At 37.9% G+C, this 20,770-nt stretch overlaps 1 protein-coding gene across 1 annotated transcript in view; it reads left to right on the forward strand.

Moving 5' to 3' along the window:
• CACHD1 (cache domain containing 1) overlaps nt 1-20,770 on the forward strand; it is an 87,656-nt gene that overhangs the window by 64,492 nt on the left and 2,394 nt on the right. The window contains exons 18-27 of the mRNA XM_015823565.2: nt 1,581-1,703; nt 4,215-4,314; nt 5,420-5,536; nt 7,457-7,617; nt 9,925-10,011; nt 10,181-10,297; nt 10,985-11,136; nt 11,606-11,767; nt 13,362-13,439; nt 14,403-14,504. Coding sequence (XP_015679051.2) covers nt 1,581-1,703; nt 4,215-4,314; nt 5,420-5,536; nt 7,457-7,617; nt 9,925-10,011; nt 10,181-10,297; nt 10,985-11,136; nt 11,606-11,767; nt 13,362-13,439; nt 14,403-14,504 — 1,199 coding nt within the window. The remainder of the gene's footprint in view (nt 1-1,580; nt 1,704-4,214; nt 4,315-5,419; nt 5,537-7,456; nt 7,618-9,924; nt 10,012-10,180; nt 10,298-10,984; nt 11,137-11,605; nt 11,768-13,361; nt 13,440-14,402; nt 14,505-20,770) is intronic.

Below are 20,770 nucleotides of genomic sequence, written 5' to 3' on the forward strand. Positions count from 1 at the left end.
TTTTTCCCCTGCATAACTTTTCATTTAGCTGTAGAAAGCATTCTGGAAAATGCATGCTTGTACAGTTTCTTGAGAATTCCTAAAATTATATCTCCACTTTCCTTGTTTATTCTTATCCTGTCCTCCTTTTATTCACATTAAGTAATGTGTCAATTGAGCATTTCCTGCTAATAATTTGGCCAGGATTTTGATTTAAATTAAGAAATGTAGTGCACAACAGTGTGATACCCAAGTTAAAAAAAATAAAATAATATTCTGCTCAACATGCTGATATACTGTTAAATGTATAAGACTGAAGAGATGAGAGGTATAAAATTCTAATTTGCATTAGGACACGCATCACTAATCATAAAATCTTGATTCACTTGAGAAAAATTTGGCCAACTGAAACTTTAATTCAATTTTAAAGAAAATTAGTGACATATCTCATGTAAGTAATATTTTAAGGTATGATTAGAAGGAAAGAAAGAAAGGTGAAGAAAACTTGCCAAATAGTATTTCATCTCAGTTGATTAATTTACTATTTTCCATCTTGACTCATCAGCTGAATTTTATAATATTGCCTACTGAAAAAAATGCATACATACATCCCACTAAGCTATTTATTTGATTTTGGCTTAGCATAATGTGGTTGGTAAACTATTGCAATATGTTGAACTTGCAGTCTAGCAGGTTGGTTAATTGAAGATACATTTAAACAGATTGGTAGCTTAGATTGTCATGTGAAATTAGCCACTGCATACCAACATGTTGCGACTGCAGCCAAATTGATGAATTTTCTGCTTCAAACGTTGGTGCCATCCCTGGAGGTCTTTTATGGATTACTTAAAAGCTTTCCGTTTGCTTACTGCTGATATAAGCATGCTATCGATTGTAGAATTGTGTATGGTTTCAGATTTAATTTGGAAGATGTGTTTCAGAATATAATACATAGGAGAGCAATTACAGCACCAGACTATAGCTCTTTAAAGCATCTGCATCTTTTTCTGGGATCATGTAATTGTAGAGAATGCCTCCCTGTAGGAGCCTCATCATTCTGGGGGGGGGGAGATATCCCACAGAGACTTTAAGGAACAATCCAGAAGCTGATTGTTCCTCTGCAATGTATTCTGAAGCGCCTCTTCTAAGGAAAATCCAGAGCATTGCAGGGCAGGACTCGTATCTGTTGTACCTGCCTCCTCTTTTTTGTTGTTGTTTACTATATTGCGTTTTGCAATTGCTTTTTCCTCTTGCTCTTTATTTTTCTCTGATTTTATTTTATAGTTGGTTTTCTCTTGATTGCCACCTTGAATGGTATACAGTAGCATGAATGCATACAGACACATGCGCATATAATCAGGACCCAGACAAAGCTGTTTCTGTTAAGTTTCTGTTTGTTTTCTTTTGTTCTCTGCAGGAGAATCTGCTGAGATGAATTAAGTTATGAATGCTTGCTCCTATTGTTTGTGAAAGTCCAAGGTTAAAAGGCTATATATAATTTGCAGAGTCCTTACTCCTTTAAATTCCCTTTTCTAAGCAATATTTTGGCTATTTTCTTAATTCTTAGTCTCTCAAGAGGTCCTCTTTGTGCTTGTTTGTAGCTCACAGGTGTCTTCTGGCCATTCTGTTGCGGTGATGGGCATTGATTTTACTCTGCGATATTTCTACAAAGTACTAATGGACCTGTTACCAGTTTGTAACCAAGACGGAGGCAATAAAATAAGGTAAAATGATATGCAATCCCTTTGCTTTAATTTTATACTTTGCGTGTGTGTGTATTCTTTCCATTTACTACACTACAGTTTGATGCCATTAAGCCTGACAGAAATTCTAGATGTTAGGAGAAAAATTAAAATAGTCAAAATCTTAATTCTGAAAGAAAGTCTTTTAATCTGTGTCAAGAAGACAAATAGCTTGCAGTTCAATTCAGAAATCAACTAGTTTTCAGTGATATTTGCTTTTTCTAATCAAGAGATTGTTTGATTTCTGAAATATTTAAGGGTATATTTGATAGGTATATAAAATTGGAAGACAAAAATGAATATTGCACAAGGATGAAAAAATGGGGAAACACCTTAAGTATTGAAGAATTACATGCATAAATGAACAAAAACAGATGTTGAGATGACCTATATTCAGATCTGAAGAAGTGCTTGGTTTCCAGTTTGACCAAGAAATGGGATCGTTTCCTCCTTCATCAATGCATTAAATGATCAGCATTAATCACTTCCAGAGGTCCCTTTGTCCCAGCCTATTGTCCATAGGTATATTACCTCCTTGCTTCTGCCCATCTATCATCTGAGCTGGAGGAAATGAAGTACATTGAACAATGAGAAGAAATAGATGCTGAAGACAAGACAAATAGTAAAAGAAGAAGAGAGAATGCAATTATCTAGCAAGGAAAGCTAGAATGAAAGATCATGTAGAACTATATATCTCGGGCTCCAGAAGCAACCTATGCTGTTGGACTTGTATAGATTGACTACTTGTATTGACTACAAGTTATTTGCCCTCTTGCCAAGCACAGCAGTTTGAGATTGTGTTCTTGATCATGGTACGAATTTTTTTTTTTTGCAAAATAAGATTAAAGATTGGAACAGATTGGGAAGCAAACTATTCTCCTTTCCCTTTTAACCCCCACTAAGTCCTCCAAAACAAATCAGTATTTTCCTGATAAAATTACGCTTACAATGCCGCTCTACTCAGAAATATTAACCATTTCTTTCCATGCTAAGTGTGTAAGATTGCAAGATGATTGATGAAATTATGGAATATAAAAGGGATACATAGATCTTTTCTGTATCTTTTCCACAGTTTTATGAGTTATGAGCACCAGGCTGATTGATTAAAAAGAAAAAAGAAAATTCTGCTGTTGTCTTCCATCTTTAGTGAAAGATAATGCAAAATTTGCAAAATTTAGGATAACTCATCTGATGGCTGGCATTTTGGATAAAGTAGAATATTTCAATATGATTTTAGATGTAGCTCTGGAACAGAAGCTGTTTGGGTCACTTTGGTGATACAATAATCCCTAATGACTGGACAAAAAAATGTGGGTTGATGTGATTATTAGACCTCTCAACTACTTTCGCCACTACTGAATCTAATATCTTCCTAGGCTACTTGGGATAAGTGAAACTTGATTGATATGGCTTTATGGTATCTTTAGTTCTTCTCAGAGGATTAATCTTAGAAACTCATGCTGGAAAATTATTTCACTGCTTGGCACAAAATTCTGTAATTTACATGCATTTGCCTTAGGGGATATTTTATTTCAGCCTTAGTGAAAAGCAACCCCATTCTGAACTTTTGTTGGAATAACATTTGAACTACTTCAAGTGATGTAATTCCAGTCAAACAAGACCCCAACATACTCTAAGTGTTCCACTATTGGAATGTGAAATAACACTGAATCCAGCGAAAATTAAATTTAATATAGCCAACGAACATCACAGTCCTCCTCACTCAAATAATATTTCTATATGGCTTTAGAATTGGGAGAACTTTATTTCAAATTCATCTGAATGTAGTGTCTACTTTTTCCATGTTGAAACTGGCCTTGGCTGCAACAACTGTCAAAAATAGAAAGCCAACTATAATTTGGCAGTGCAATGCATTTTAGAAATTGTCTTTAAAAACCCTGAAGTTCATTAGAAGTCAGTCTTAGGGCTCTTGTAACACACAAAGCTCTACTGCTGAATTGGCAGTTGAGAACAAAATAATGTCTTTGTTATAAATTAGGAACACTTGGAAAAGAGGTTCTACGCTTCAGAAATTTGGAACTTGCAACCTTTTGTGTATTTCTACAATCCCTAATTCCTTTTCCTGGGTTATGTTTTTGTATTTTGTTCTTTCTGTGTTGCTCTATTGTTGTGAGTATCCAAGAATTGATTGGAGTTGGGTGGCATCTAAATGGAATGTCTAGATCAGAGGTCCCCACCTTTTGAGCACCAGGGACCGGTTCTGTGGAGAGAGGTTTTTCCACGGACCAGAGGGAGCGTGATTTTTTGTGCTGCCTGCTTTCCACAGATGGGGTTTTACTTGTTTGTGCGGACTGGTTGCTGGCATGCCACAACCCGGTACCAGTCCACGGATCGGGGTTGGGGACCCCTGGTCTAGATAAACAAATACATATGTTTTTCATGCACATGCTTGTTTGGCAAACTGTACACCCTGCTACCTAATAATACATGTATTCTGATCTATGATTTCTTTTACTGTTTGCTTTTTGATAGATGTTTTATTATGGAAGACAGAGGATATCTTGTGGCACATCCAACTCTTATTGATCCGAAAGGTCATGCTCCAGTAGAACAACAACATATCACACACAAGGTTTGCCTGCACCATGGTGTTTTGATATATAAGTAGTCCTTGAGTTACAACCACACATTCAACAGCTGTTCAAAGTTACAACAGCACTAAATGAGGGGGACTTATGACCAAGTCTGCAAAGTTGCAGCTGTTGCAGCATCCTCACAGTTATGTGATTGTGGTCTAGGTGCTTTGGTGGCCAGCTCACAATTATGACAGCAAGCCACGATTATGTGATCACGATCACTTTTTTAAAAATATAATTTTATTGAAATTTTAATAAATACAAGTAAAAACTAACAAAATTGATATTTAAAGAGAATAAAAGAAAAAAGGGAAATTGCAGAAAAAAGGAAAAAAGAAAACATAAGAAGTAGTTTCTAATTTTCTTTACAGCAGTATAAGTATAAATCTACCTCTTGCTCTATGGTTGCACCATCGCTTTCATTTTTTTCTTTAATCTATTTTTTTCTAATCATCAAAGCCATATACTATGCATTCATTTTGTTCTGCTTCATGCAAAATGTCTATGAAGGATTTCCAGTCAGCAATACATTCAAATAACGTCTTTCCTCTGATCAGAACTATCTTTGGCCATCTTGGCAAGTTCCATCTTTTTCACCATCCAATCCTCCGTTGCGAGTAATGTTCACTGGAAGCTCTTCATGATCCATGCTTGCTTCCCACAAGCAAAGTGAATGGGGAAGTCAGTTGAAAGTTAGAAGTCGCTCCTGCTCCCACTGTTTTTGTCTGCCTGTGCTCCATAGTGCCTGCCCACTGCATATCCTGATCTCCCACAGCATCAGGTGACACTCCGAAGCAGCTGCTCACAGTGTCCCCTGCCCCTCCATGCATCCACTGGCCTGCTTGCCTACAAAAACCCCATGTGGTCCTGGGGTTATGATGGCAACCAGAACTGCCAGTATGCTGTTGCTAAGTGATGCAATCGTGTGATGTTGTTCTTTACAACCACACTGCTTAGTGATGGAAATTCCAGTCCCAATTTCCGTTGTAACTCAAGTACTGTTTCTGCATAGATAGAACTGCCAGTTTAAGAAGAGAAATAACACTGCTGATATTTGTAAAATTATGACACTATTAACAGTCTTTTACTTTTTATTTGTAGGAACCTCTTGTGGCAAATGATATCCTAAATCATCCAAACTTTGTGAAGAAAAATTTGTGTAACAGTTTCAGTGACAGAACCGTCCAGAGATTTTATAAATTTAATACTAGCCTGATGGTATGTTATAGAATATAACCGAGTCTTTAAACTGCTTATATTTAAATAGAATATTATTTAACTTGTACCAGAGACAGTATAACAAGCGCTTTTGCAGCATTGGTCTAATACTATGAATGTAGATCATGGGGCACTTTATTTATACATCTTAAATCCATAAGTATTATGGATGAACTTTTAGGCAGTCTGCTTTATCCCAGTCAGTGACCAAAATTTGAAAAACACTACTAGCAAATTACAGTGAATTTGGATTTGCATTGGTTTTTGCAGCTTCAGTGCTGAAACGGAGGTGTTTCTTTGCTGCAGGGATGGGGCAAAAAAAGAAGTTTTCAGTACAGAAACCTGAGCATGTTATCAATCTTCATGCTTTCCATGCACTTTTGGGAACATGGAAATTATACCTCATGATGTCATTCCATACAATAGCCTACAAGACTGGTAATACGGAACTCCTATAGAGGGCATTCAGTTGGGAAAGTGCATTAAGTTAGCAAGGCATAGAAAACCATAGATTTAATACTTTAGATAGTATCCTATGGCAAACGCAATATTCTTTAACTATGCAAATCTATAATGGGAACAACATTTAAAATAGTGTGCTCAGGTTTTTTTTTTTTTTACTGCAGTGCAAAGTTTGTTCCAAAACTAGAAAAAGTAAAAAAAAAAAAAAAAAGTGAATTGAAATTATGAGAGGGCTGGTACATTTTCCCTATTAGAAAAGGCACTAAGGATTTTATAACTTGAAATGAAAAAAAGTACTAGTTATTCATGATGATCACATGCAGTCTTCCAAGATCAGAGGAGCCTTGTCCTAATGAACTGTGGCAAGAAAGCAGCAGCAGGAGGCTGCTGTAGACCTTATGTAAACATCTCAGGAGGTTGGCCACTATGAAGAACAGGTTGCTGGGAGCTTTTTCTGGGATCCAACAGACTGCTTGGATACATAGCTGAAATGGGATATGTGACTCTCTGGAATAATCGTTGTATTATTATTTGAGTTCATTAATGGACGAGTGGACATTTGTCCTTGCATCTGAAATATAAGTGTATTCCAGCCACTGACTCTAATTCTTCCTTCTCTCTAATGATTGGGAACGTTGGGAGGAACAATGTAATAGACGATTTGCTGTTTCAACATTATTGTTTGAATCAGAAACTTGCTAGCCAGATGGTGATAGGGCAGTGATGGCGAACCTTTTAGAGACCGAGTGCCCAAAAACCACCCCCACCCCTGTCCCCGCTCCGCCGTGTTCACTGGGCTACCCACCACCTCCACGGCCCACCACAGATCACCCAGGTAGCCCCACAGTGCCATGGCGGCCACGCCCTCCACCTGTGCCTCGCAGCAGCATCTGCGCACGACGGGGCGCAAGGGCGGAGTCTTGTCCCTGCTGCCCGGCTACCATGTCCTTGGCTGCGCTGCTTCATGTGGGCCATGCCCGGGGGCGACTCTCCTCCGGGGGGCTGCTGGTGAGGAGGGGGCTGTGGGAGGAGGTGGGGCTGGGGCGACAGTGCATGTACCCACAGAGAGGGCTCCGAGTGCCGCCTCTGGCATGCGTGCCATAGGTTTGCCACCACTGTGATAGGGCCTCATGATTTTTTTCTTCTCGGTTTGCAAAAATTGTTTTCAAAAGGGTAACAAATGTGAGAGGTATATTCCATGCTTGCTCACCCATAGCAAACTGACATCCAGTTAAATTATAACGTTTTAGTCAGAAATTTTTATTCCCTACAGCTTATGTACATTTTTATCTGGTTGGGATAATTTGTGTGTTGAAGTATTGATTGCTGATGAGAGTTCATTTAGGGGACAGTGTAGGCTTACAGTCTAGCAGATAACATTTGTCGTAACAAGAACACTTCGCTTCACTGGGAAACATGTTTTCTGCCACATGTCTGATGTGTTTTCCTTCCCCCTAGGGTGATCTGACAAATCTTGTGCACGGCAGCCACTGTTCTAAATACAGGCTGACAAGAATACCTGGAACCAATGCCTTTGTTGGAATAGTAAATGAAACCTGTGACTCACTTGCTTTCTGTGCCTGCAGTATGGTAGACAGGCTCTGTCTGAACTGTCACAGGTAAGAAGACATTTGAAGTGAGACATGATTGGATTATACTTCGGATTGTGCTTCTTTAAAATGGAGGGATTGCAGGGCCTCAAGTTAATGTGCATTAGGTTTACAGTAGCTGAATGAAGCAGCATGTGACTCCACAGGCATGTTAAGTCTTATTTACAAAATGCCTAGGCAGATTACTTATTCACTATGTAAGGTACAGCTCAGTATTCTGTGTGAGGGAGAAGCAAAACATTTCTGGCTATACCTGGTCATTTTGACATTTTGATTTATGGCAGCAGTTCTCAACCTATGGGTCGCGACCCCATTTGGGGTCGATCGACCATTTCATGGGGGTCGCCAAGCAAGGCTGTCTGCCATTTTTTTTGTCCGCCATTTTTTTGTCCGCAATTTTTTTCCCTTTTCCGGCGGGTGCCTTACCTCCCTTGGGCTGGGCCAGCTGGTGGCCGGCCTGCTCCGTCTCTGCCGCTTGCCAGCTATGCCTCGGCCAGCGCAGGGGGCGGAACCACGCATGCGCGGCGCTCCCGGGCAGGGAAAGTCCTTGACTTACGACCGGTTGGGTAGTCCTCAACTTACGACCGGTTTAGTCCTCGACTTACGACCGGTTTAGTCCTCGACTTACAACCGGTTGGGGGTCGCGGCATTAAAAAGGTTGAGAACTACTGATTTATGGGGTCCAGCAGACTCTCCTGCTTTCTTCCAGAAGAATAGTCATATTTTTTATGTATATGTATTGGATTTTTATGATTGTACAAGTAACCTAAGGTGATGAATGTACCTAATACTGCTTCCTCCTATTTTCCTCACAACAACAACCCTGTGAGGTGAGTTGGGTTGAGAGAGGATGATTGTCCAAAGTCACCCAGCCAGCTTTCAAGCCTAAAGCGGAACTAGAATTTACACTCTCCTGCTCTCTAGGCCAGCACCTTCAGTCACTAGACCTGTTGTATAGTTTACAGACTGCTTTCTTTTTTGTTACAGTTATCTTAGAAGACAGGGCTATACTTTCTTTTGAAGGAGCAGGGCTATCACATATCTAACCTAACCTCCTTGTTGGATAGCTATTGGGTCATCAAGCTATAGCTGCACTTCTGTGGGCCAAAGATGAGCTGTGTGTAGCGGAAACCAGTTACAATCTGGAGGACAGCCTGCCAGTCAGCACACGAGCTGTGGCCATTTTTCAGGATAGGAACCAAAAGGGCTGAATTAGAGATTGCTTGTTACCTCAACGTAGTTTCTTTGACAACAAAGAGTTCCCACCTGCCTCTACCCAGAAATGCTTTCAGACTATATATTATTTCTGAGTAAATAATCTAGTGCAGGGGTCCTCAACCGTGGCAACTTTAAGACTTGTGGACTTCAACTCCCAGAATTCCTCAGCCAGCAAAGCTGGCTGAGGAATTCTGGGAGTTGAAGTCCATAAGTCTTAAAGTTGCCACGGTTGAGGACTGAGGACCCCTGATCTAATGGATTAATTCAGTCAATCTGGTTTAGGTGACAGGTTAAGTCTGGTTCAGGATCACGTTTTATGCATTTCCCTCAAAACAGTGGAAATGCTTCCTATACTGTGGACAGGTGATCTATAATGTATGGTGCTTTTATTTATTTATGTGTAAAATTTATTGGCTGCCATCTTACCACCAGGGTAAGATCTTTGGACTATTCTGGTGGTGAGATTTGGTCATCGTGTATCAAAAATGATATTGCAGAGGGAAAAAAATAGAAAAGACAACCTTTAGGTTTGTTTAATTTTAAAAAGTAAAAAGGCTCATAATGAAAATAAGCCTGGTGAGAGGAAGAAACAGGATGCAGAGAATTTACAAAGCTGAATGATGAGAGATTGTAGATAATGCTAAATTAAATTCTGGATTTTGGTGCTACTACTTGCTTGAGATATTAAAAGATGACTTGAAAATGAAAATGAGACTACTAATGACTTGTTGTTGTTGTTAGTTGCGAAGTCGTGTCCAACGCATTGCAACCCCATGGACAACGCTTCCTCCAGGCTAATGACTACTAATTGTAATAGTTACATGCTACTTCACATGAAATCACCATAGTTGTAGTGGAGTAATAGTCTTAATACCCTGTTTGTGCTGTAATGTAATGACTATGGACTTTGAAAACTTTGTAAAATGTGGAAAGGACTCTTTACATATATTGCCAACAGTTGTGCTAGTAATAAGCTCAATATAACTTGTAAACAACACTATTGGTCCTATTTGACACTAAAATTGTTTTGTGGCCCAAGATTCAAGATATGCAGGGAGTAGGAGGAGGTAATAAATATTATTTATTTTCTTCCTGAAGAATGGAACAGAATGAATGTGAATGCCCTTGTGAGTGCCCTTTAGAAGTCAATGAATGTACAGGCAACCTTACCAATGCAGAAAGCAGGTATGCAAAGCTAACAACTTATTAATAATGTTATGATAATATATATTGTTGAAGGTGTTAGATGGGTAATTACATTGCTTTAAGGGTGGTTAAAGTAAATAATAAAGTAACATAACCATTGAGTGAGTTTTTGAAACCTAATTTTTGCATACTGCTTTCCAAATTTCAGAAACCCTAGTTGTGAAGTCCATCAGGAACCTCTGACTTTTATTGCTGTGGATCCCAGCCTACAGGATGCTCTTCCTCAGTGTATCAATACACAGTGTAATCAAAGAATGGAGAGTGGGTAAGTTACATCAATTTTGTTCCCTTAAAGAAGTCAATAAAGAATTTTTGTTACCTGCCTGTAAAATTAAAATAAAAACTGCCATGAAATCAGTTAAATTTATATTTATTTTTATTTAACCTAATAAACATATAGCTCCTCTTCTTTGCAGATTCAGATTCTACCCATTGAAAGTTACAAAATCTTTAAAGTGACCTCCATAACAATGAAGAAATTAAATTAGAGCAGCTTGCCTGAACCTAGAGCCTGAAAAAATGCTAGAGAGTCATTGCTTTGGGGATTCTTGGGTGGACGTATGGAAATGATTGCTTGAGATCTCAAATTTTAATCAGGATTACACTGGTAGCAATAACAGAAATTGTCTTGTTCCGCTTTCAAGAAAAGGAGAGTAAGGAAGATGGAGGAAAATTAGTGTCATTTCTGACTAGTGGACAAGTGATATATTAGGTTCACATCTAGCACGAAGGAATCATTATTTTGTTTTATAAAACAGCTTAGCTGGTAAAAAGACAGATTTGTTTTTCATTGGAAGTGCAAATTTGCACTGACAGCAAAGAGATAGCAAGGTGAGATAGCCTAACCTGTCTGTTGGTCTAGCTATAAAAGGCAGATTTCACAAATTGGTTTGTCTCGGGTTACTTAATCTTGTAATAAGTAAGTTTTCACAGCCATTTCTTTATCTTGCAGAGATTGTTTTGGTGTCTTAGACTGTGAGTGGTGCATGGTAGACAGTGATGGAAAGACTCACCTTGATAAATCCTATTGTGCTCTTCAGAAGGAATGCTTTGGGGGTATTGTGGGTGCCAAAAGCCCCTATACGGATGACATGGGATCCATTGGTAAGATCTATTTGGATTTTTTAAAATATATTGAGATCTGGTCTGGATTATCTACATAAAAAAAACAACCATACTTTTTATGAGAATCACGCAGGGTGAAGCTGAGGTCTAGCTTCTTTTTATCATAAAAGAATTTTACCTGGGGAAGCAGAATATATTGGATTAATCCTGTATAAGAGATGCTTTCTAGCCCATGCAGTCTGTAAGAGGAAATGCCATTTTGGTGTATTGATTAGGATAGGAATTTACTGTATTCATAAACATTTTAATATATTAAATGGAGCAGTGGAATGGTCACTCGGCTTGTTTTGAAAATTGGCATTTCCTGTTCAGAGTGTCTTTGTCACCCAAAGTTAGACTTCAGGTAGCACCCATAATCTAGCAATTATCTAGATTATTTTACAGGATTTGAACTTCTTTAGGAGATTTTCACATGACTTTCATTTTTTTTCTCCCTCTGAAATGAAAGGAGATGAAGTGATAACCTTGAATATGATAAAAAGTGCTCCAGTTGGTCCTGTAGCAGGAGGTATTATGGGATGCATAATGGTGTTGGTTCTTGCGGTCTATGCCTATCGTCATCAGATCCATCGCAGAAGTCATCAGCATATGTCTCCACTTGCAGCCCAAGGTAAGCTGAACAAATGTTTTGCTTATGGAGTAGAATTACAATGTTTTCTGGTCCTGACTCTTTGAATGTGTGCAAATTTTCTGATAATCTCAAATTGAATTATAAGCATATGTCCTATAGAATATATTTTGTTCACATTGCTCTGGTAATATAGAATAGGCACCACTGCCCTCTGCTGGATAAAGAAATTAAAGTTGCACTGATTTTATTAAGCCTGTCCTGGAATCTTGTAAATATTTATTCCTTCTGCTGATTCTAGAGCATGTTAGATATGCAGTTAGCTTTCCAGGATAGATGTGCATTGCCTTGTGGATCCTTTATCAACACATTTAGTAATTTTTAAGAAGTTCTAAATCCACGTTTTTGCTCCAATTGTACAGAAGACAAAATGGCATTTTCTAGGTACATCCTTTTATATAAACACATTATATAATCTCACTGTTTAGCATTTTGCCTTCTTAATAATAAAACTCAAAATAGAGCATATTACTGCTGATTATAATTGTAGCCCTTTTCTAGCATTGATTTGTGTAATTCCATGAAAATATCAACTGACATTGTACAAATAATTGGAAAAACAGGAATTATGAAAGCGTTGCCATAAATGGAAGGAAAATGTTTAACCGTGGTCATCACTTTCTAACATTTCTAAAAGATCTATTATTTCCCATAGAAGAGAATATATGTAGCTCAGAGTTGAACTGTGGAGTCCTTAGTACTCTCTCAGCTTGGTTATTGTACTGATTATGCACTGGTTGTTGCACCTGATTGTGCACTGATATTGTTACCTAGTTGGGTAACAAATATCTGCAAGCAACCAAGCTCAGAATATCAGGGATCCCGGAGCCGTTTTTATTTCTTTACTTATTTTTTTATTAAATTTATATGTTGCCCATCTCATAGTTACAGCGACTTTGGATGGCTATTACTTCACAGAATTTTATAAATATTGCTGAGTCATACATATTTTACACTTAAATAGTACCCACATATTGCTTGGCTTAAAAGAGAAGGGAAAGGTAGGGAAGCTAACAATTTTATGCCATAACCTCAACCATAATTGCTATATGGCAATGATGGCGAACCTTTTAGAGACCGAGTGCCCAAACTGCAACCCAAAACCCACTTATGCATCGTCGGGTGCCGGGTGGGTGTGGCCCATTGGGTGGGCGTGGCCCATTGGTGGGCGTGGCTGCAGTGGTAACAGCAGACTGGGTGAGACTAAAAAGTTCAATCAATCAATTCCAACTTTGCAAGATCTTTTTTTTCCCCATGAGAAGTTGAAATTGACTGATTGATTGAACCTTATTTTTTGTACACAGTGGTGGAGGCCTAAAGCGAAAAGGTTTTATAAAACCCAGCTGAAGGCCTAGGACTGGGGCGACGGTGCGCGTGCCCACAGAGAGGGCTCTGAGTGCTGCCTCTGGCACCCGTGCCATAGTTCGCCACCACTGCTATATGGTTTCCAGGCCTCTGCTACTTTGTCCTTCAAAAAGGGGTAACCCAAGGCCATTTTCAAAACATTGCACTCTTACAGGCTAATGCAACTTCTCTCTCTTAATAGTTGCATTTTTCTGTTTGTAATGGTGTGTAGAAATGTCAGTCCGCATGTCCAACCTGGAGAATGAGAGAGATGAAAGGGATGAGGACAGTCATGAAGACAGAGGAATCAGTGAGTATTTAGCAATCCCATTCTGGTTGGAGTTGGGCAGGAAAACACGGGGATAGGCTGCATGTGGGGGTTTTTTTCTCCCTGCAATCTTTCCTTCTATAGATGTGTAGCATTATTCACCTCTGTAATCATTTCAAGAGGGCAAAGTGCTTTACAGTTTTGGCCCTGTCAGTCTGGCAGGAGTTCTGAAGAAAGGCTGTATATTGCTGCCTTTCCACAGACTGAACGTAACTGTAAACAAATATTGACTTGCTCACACCCAATTCACAGAGATTTTAGCTCTGTGATTTATGAGCAGGGCTTTATCCTTTGGTCCATTATTTATCTCCACCACTTGCTATCTTTCTGTTTTCTTTTGAAGACCAAATATGCCATACATCAATATTTGTGTCATCCAGACTTAGACAATTCTTAGATGACAGTTCATAAAATCTAGCAGCCTTTTGAGTTGCAGATTTCTTCACTTCACTTTCAAGAACTGTATAATGTTCATTCTTAAATAAGATCCACCCACCCACCTCTTGCAAATAAATAACTTTCAAATAACTTTGAAAATTGTAGGGAAATGTAGTGATCAAACCCACAGTTATGATTCTATAGATGCTCCTGTGTTTTAACTACTGCTAAGATTTGCAATTTTGCAGGGTTTTTTTTTGCAGTTTTGCAAAACAATATTGCATTTTAAGATACCTTTATAAAGTATTTAAGGTATATTAAAAGTACACCTTAAATACCTTAGGTGCATTTTGTTACCGAATTGATTCTAAGTAATTTACAATGCTGTCTGGGAATCAAAAAAGTTACTGTTCTTTCATACTGGTTTTAGAAGCTTGATCAGTTTTGGAATTTGACAACAATGTAATAAGAAGCTATTTTATAATGTCTTCAAAGTGATCTGCTTGATGAGTATGTGAAGTTATCCTTTATTTCTCTCTCTCTTTTTCTTTGTTCCGCTCATTGTAGTCAGTAACACTCGGTTTATAGCAGCAGTTATTGAGCGACATGCCCACAGTCCTGAACGTAGACGCCGCTACTGGGGACGATCAGGAACAGAAAGTGATCATGGTAAGAGCATAAAGGCCGCTCATCTTGCTTGTGCTTACAATATAACATATTTTCTAAGAAAGTAATCCCAGGGCTGTTCTTCATTTAAAACAAATTTGAAGCTTTCCATTCCAGGGCAAGGCCCTTGCCAACTTTGAAGCTATTTTCGTTTCATTCCTCCACTTAGCATCTTAATCACTGATATATCAACACTGATATATGAATATGCACCCTTACAAAAAGTAAAGTTTTACAAAAATTAAATCCCCCCTTTTCCCAGTAGGGTCATTTGAAATTTATTTTAATATTTGTACCATTAACTTTGCTCTACTTGATAAAGAATAACACTGTTTCTTTTCTTTTTATTTTAATCAAATGGTGTTTACTTTTAAGCCATAGATACCAAGAGTTTATTTCTTGTTGCTAGGTTAAAACAAGCCTGGGTTAAATTTTAAAAGGTTGAATGCCTTCTTGGCTTACTGATATGCATTATGATTCATAAGAAGATTTGTGACAGACAGAATTACTGCAAACACAGTTCTCCTTTGGTTCACACAGAAATAAAATGATTAAGGAAATAGGATTTGGGCTTTTGTGACATTTCTCCCTAAATTAAAAAATAACTTACAATGCAGGCTGGGAATGACTTTTTTACCACATAATTGACCAATCACCAGTCAGACTGGACAGTTGTTGCTAAATCTTTCATCCTGTATCAGGTTGATGAGTCCACTAAGAGGATTAATGTGAGATTGGCATATATTTTTTTTGCCAGGGCTGTCAGCTGTATCTTCATATCACTTTCACTATAAATACAGTATGATACACTAAATGCACAGCCAGGACAGAAGGAAGAGTTTGTATTTGATTTCCTGGAGTCCTTGAATGTTTCTAGAAGTTCACTCAGTATGTGGCAGTGACCCCTGACTGAAACATACAAGCCCTTATATCTTTCATAGGACTGCAACTCTATGATATTTCTGGTTAATATAAAAATGACATTAGAAAGGCAGAATGTAGAAAGTATTTTTTTAAAGTACCCAGTGACAAGTTTCATAATTTTAAAGAGAAAAATGGCAGCTCTACCCTAGCCAGACTTGAAAGCCTTCATGTGTTAATCAGATACAGAATTTTGTTCAATAGAACCATCTATATAAATAAAAATGTAAATGTTCGTTTGTTCAAAATCTTAAATCTCCAAAAGTTCTTCACCGATTGCTTTGAAATTTTGACACAACGTTGCATTCGAATACGCGCGTGTTTTTATATACCTACTATTATATAGATGTCACACCTGTGACAGGTAAAAATGCTTTTTTTTAAAAAAACAGCGCCATCTGTTGGACATAAAAGCATTGTGAAATTAAACATATTACAAACGTGCGCTTTCTCTTTTCTTTCTTTTCCATTTAACCAGACTGAGCCACAGCAACGCGTGGCCGGGTACAGCTAGTTAAAAATAAAAACAAACAAACATGTATATGCTATGCTATGCTTCTATGGCAACATTAAATACTGTATATAAAAACAATCATGCTTTAGGCCATAAGAGTACAGGTAGTCCTTGACTTACAACACACAATTGAGCCCAAAATTTCTGTTGCTAAGCAAGACGTTTATTAAGTGAGTTTTGCCTCGTTGTACAACCCTTCTTGCCACAGTTGTTAAGTGAATTACTGAAGTCATTAATTTAGTAACACGATTGTTAAGTGAATCTGGCTTCCCCATTGACTTTGCTTGTCAGAAGGTTGCAACAGGTGTTCACATGACCCTGGGACACTACAACTGTCATAAATATGAGTCAGTTGCCAAACATCTGAATTTTGATCAAATGACCATGGGGATGCTGCAAGGTTGTATGAAAAATGGTCATAAGTCACAATTTTCAGTACTGTTGTAACTTCGGTCACTAAACGAACTGTTGTAAGTTGACGACTACCTGTAAATGAAAAAATTAAATCACATAAATACTGGCAGTTGGTTCCTAATAACTAAGCGGTCAAACCTTGGTTGGTTGGTTGGTTTCCAACAAACACTTTTCACGGAAGCTTAGACAATAATATTTCCTTGACAAATTTTCCTGTACATTACACGTGATTGTAACATTATTATCTGAAATAACCTAATGCATTGCATAATTTCCTTTCCTCAGTATTTCCTTCCAAGTAACATAGAGAAGCAGAGATTTTAAACAATAGCCAGAGATTCAGATTGTGCCAACATTGGAATGTCTCTTTGAATGCCTCTTGGGGCTGCTGGCATTGTGATTATTTTTCTTTTGCTTACTTCCTTTTATTTGCAGAAGATTGGAGGCTGTAGTTGAGTCATTATACAAAGGTTAAAATGTTCGTTATCTGCTGTTACTAGAATTACAGTCCTTCTTCCTGCTTTACCACAATTATTTTGCATTTAATAACATAATAGGTGTCAAATTGTTTCAAAAGCTTTGTTGAATTAACTTTATGTTTAATGCAACTTGTTTTCCTATCATGCTTTTAAAAAAAAAATGTCAGCATTTGGGCGAAACCAAAACAGAATTAAATCTAGAGGCAACAACTGGAAAGAGTTCTGTTGCATAAAAGTAAATATAACTATTAATGTCAATGCAAGAGACTACAGTTTTTCAAACTGGGCAACTTTAAGATATATGGACTTCATTCCCCAGAATTATCCAGCCAACATGCTGGCAATTGTATATATTTAATATAGGACTCTATGTTTCCCTACTTACAAATTTGCTGCACTTATGCAATTCACATAATTGCACTATCACTGGGATCCCCAAAGCCCCGGTCCGCGACCCAGTGCCAGGCCGTGGCCTGTTCAGAACTCGGCTGCAGAAGTGGTGGGCGAGTGTGTGCATGCTCATGTGCAAATGAGTGAAGCCACATTTGCAAAAGCGGTGAATGCACAAGGGTAAAACCATCTCCTCTCCCGACTGTCACCGGCATCTCCACCAGTCCACCAAGCAGAAAAGGTTGGAGAATGCTACGCTATCACATATCCAATTGAATTTGTAGACTTCTAAATTGGCATTTATTACATTTTGTCAGAGTGTGATTTTTTATTTTATTTTTTTACTTTGGAAATCTATTTACTCTTTCTTAATTTTACTAAGCACACAAAATTATTTATTTACTTGTTTATGTTTCACATTTCTAAACCACCTTTCTCTTTCGAAGGGTAAAAACAAAATCACAAACTACCCATGAACCGTTGGGTCACCCTTTCAGAGATCATTCTTTACCTAAATAGATAAACACAATGACCAGGGGAGGGCAAAAAAAGCAATGGGAGTGGAAGCATCTTCCGACTTCCTGCCAGCTTCCCCATTGACTTTGCTTGTAGGAAGCTAGCAGGGCGCATCAAGGATCATGATTATGTGATCATGACCGACTACATCAATGCTGCAGCACCTACAACCTTGCAAATACAACTATTGTGAAAATCCTTGAAAGTTTAGTTACACAGGAGTTATGGACCCAAGGTATTATTTGTACATATTATTTAAGTTAGCAGATTTGGGGTAATTTGATTCAAAGATTTCTGTGCTATAATGCACCTTTTGGGCTAACCGAAGATTACAAACAGGAGAGTCGTAGTAGCACATAGATTTTTATGGCACGGTTCAGTATGATGGGAATATTCTGAATTTTACACATTTGGGGCATTTATTTTTTGCACTTTTTGCAGCGGTGATTGAAAACCTCACAAAGCAGAGGTACAATTGGCTAAAATACATTTTAGAATTCTAGATTTTAATGGTGCTGTTTCCAGTCAATGTTATCAATAACTAAGGCAGACTAAGGCTTTATAGCATCAGCTAAGATGAAAGGAAGCTCCAATAAGTTCCCCTAGGGGAGTTTAAATTGCTATTTATTTTGGTGTTGTTTTCTCCGTTATAACATCACTGTCTCAATTACAGTATTGAACAAATTGTTCAGCAGATGCAGAACAATTTCTCTTATCAAAGAGAAACTCTGTTCATGATATTGATTCAGATCAGTATATAGTAAAGTATGCTCCAATGTGGCTTCTTCTTCATAGATTGCTAAGTGCAAAGTTCAGAAAAGAAGCCAAATTTGGATTGTTCATATGATGCTAAATTGATAAGGATCACTGCTTTCTCTATTTCTGGTGATTTTGCTTGTTGCAAATCAGTCTGATTTACAGCAGCCCCATCCTGTACAACTATGTTTAAAACTACAGAGCAGTATAGGAAAAGAGGAAAATCCTACTGATTAATAATAATGTCTTTACAAAGGAAATAAATGTCTATATTAGGAAACTACTGTACCAGCTCAGTAATGTCTATTGAGCAGTTCTTAACTATGACAAATAAATAAAATAAAAGTAATCATGTAAATATGGTCTGTATCAGTAGTATCCAATTGTCAAGCTATATTTGGTGACTCACTCCATCCGTCCATCCGTCTATCCGTCTATCTGTCTATTTGTCTGTCTGTCTGTCTGTCTGTCTGTCTACCTACCTACCTACCTACCTACCTACCTATCTATCTACATCCCATCTTTATTATTTTTAAAAATTACTCAAGGCAGTGAACATATCCAACACATCTTTCTTCTCCTATTTTCCCCACAATAAGAACCTTGTGAGAGATGGTTGGGCTGAGAGAGAGCATGACAGACCCAAAATCAACCAACTGGCTTTCATGGCTAAAACAGGACTTGAATTCACGGCCTAGTTTGATGCTTCAACCACTAGGCCAAAAGGAAATAAACCATTCCCTCTCTGTTTGGCCATGCTACCAACATGCTGGATATGTTTATTCTGTGGTATACCCTAATTTGACCATTCCCATGGATTTTGGAGCTTTTCTGGAAGTCAGGTCCAGTTCTCAGGATTAATTTAGCCATCCAGAGTTGCTCTCAATAATGATATGGGCGGCATAAAAATTTAATAAATGAATAATAATGTATAAATTACCACTGAATGCAAACAGAATGGCATAGGCAGAACATTCTGGAACTTTCCGTTCTAAGAAGAGTAGGTTATGCACAAACTTACAGGACAAGACAGGGAAGTTAAGGATGAGGAAGAAAAAAAATTGGAACAGTTTGATCCATACACCTACAGTATTTTGTTAATTATTGATACTGTTTGCTTTTGGTCTGGAGTCATACATTACTTATGCTTACTGCCAACTTTCCCTCTCCTTCAATTCCCCCATGGCTCTGACAAGCTGTCAATCCTTCAAGTTAGTCCAGAGAAGAAACCAAAACAATAAGTATTAATACTACCTTTACTGAAAGGCTACAGTAAGAATTTTATAGCTCTGAAAGCACTTCCCCTCCTTTTCCTATCTTTACTTTCCAGACAACCAGGGAGGGCCCTTCTGAGACACTTCCTCCATCCCTATTTCTCCTTTGGACTCACTTTTTTTTTTTATCAGACTGATTGATTAGTCTAAGGTTCAGCTCCTCCTCCTGTCTCCGAAAGCTATTCTCACCGTTCATTATACAGACATCAGGGCCATTCCATTTAATTTGGGAAAGTTCATCACAATAAAAAAAACACTTCTTCTTACTGGGAGTTGATAAGATGCAATTTGCATTTTTTTTCTATGCAGAAAAAAGTTATTTGTTCATTGCTGGCTTTCCCAATTAATCATGTGCTACTTTGTTATTGGTCTCCTCAGCACGTGAACTTCTAAGCCTGATGGCATGTACTGTTTACTGTGAAAGAATTTTCAAAGGAATTGTCCTATACAATAGCTTATCTTTCATCATGCACCTGAAGTAGGATATGTTTTGTTTGCTTATTTCTTAGTTTTAAACCTATCTTTGATTCAGAAGCTGTCGCTTCTGTTTTTTCTTACGACAATAAGGGTCAGGCTGAGAGTGACCAGTCACCAATTGAGCTCCCAATTTGAAGATGGATTAAAACTTGGTACATGAAAGAAAGAAAAAGTCCAAACTGTAATAATAATCGTGGGCAAGCCAGTTTTGTGTGTCTTTCTCTTAAATGTGAATTTCACTAAGCAGCTAAGCGCTAGGCTTTATTTACTCCAAATTGACTATGGATAGCTTTTACAACTGAAACGTATTGTATATACTTTTATTATCGTTGCATTGCTTAAACATCCTTAAGTTGCATTGTTTAAAAATATGTTTACCAGGACTGTGTTGAATTTAAAATTCCTCCCGCCTTTTAAGACTTGGCAATTACATATGTCAAAAAAATTATTTTAATAGTGGGAAAAATATATTTTAGTGGTATGATAAATGCTATAATGTGTTGGTTATTGCACTTGTAAATTCATTAA

Source organism: Protobothrops mucrosquamatus, unplaced genomic scaffold (genome assembly GCF_001527695.2).
Source record: "Protobothrops mucrosquamatus isolate PMUCROS unplaced genomic scaffold, P.Mucros_1.0 scaffold1915, whole genome shotgun sequence".
Classification (NCBI taxonomy): Eukaryota; Metazoa; Chordata; class Lepidosauria; order Squamata; family Viperidae; genus Protobothrops; species Protobothrops mucrosquamatus.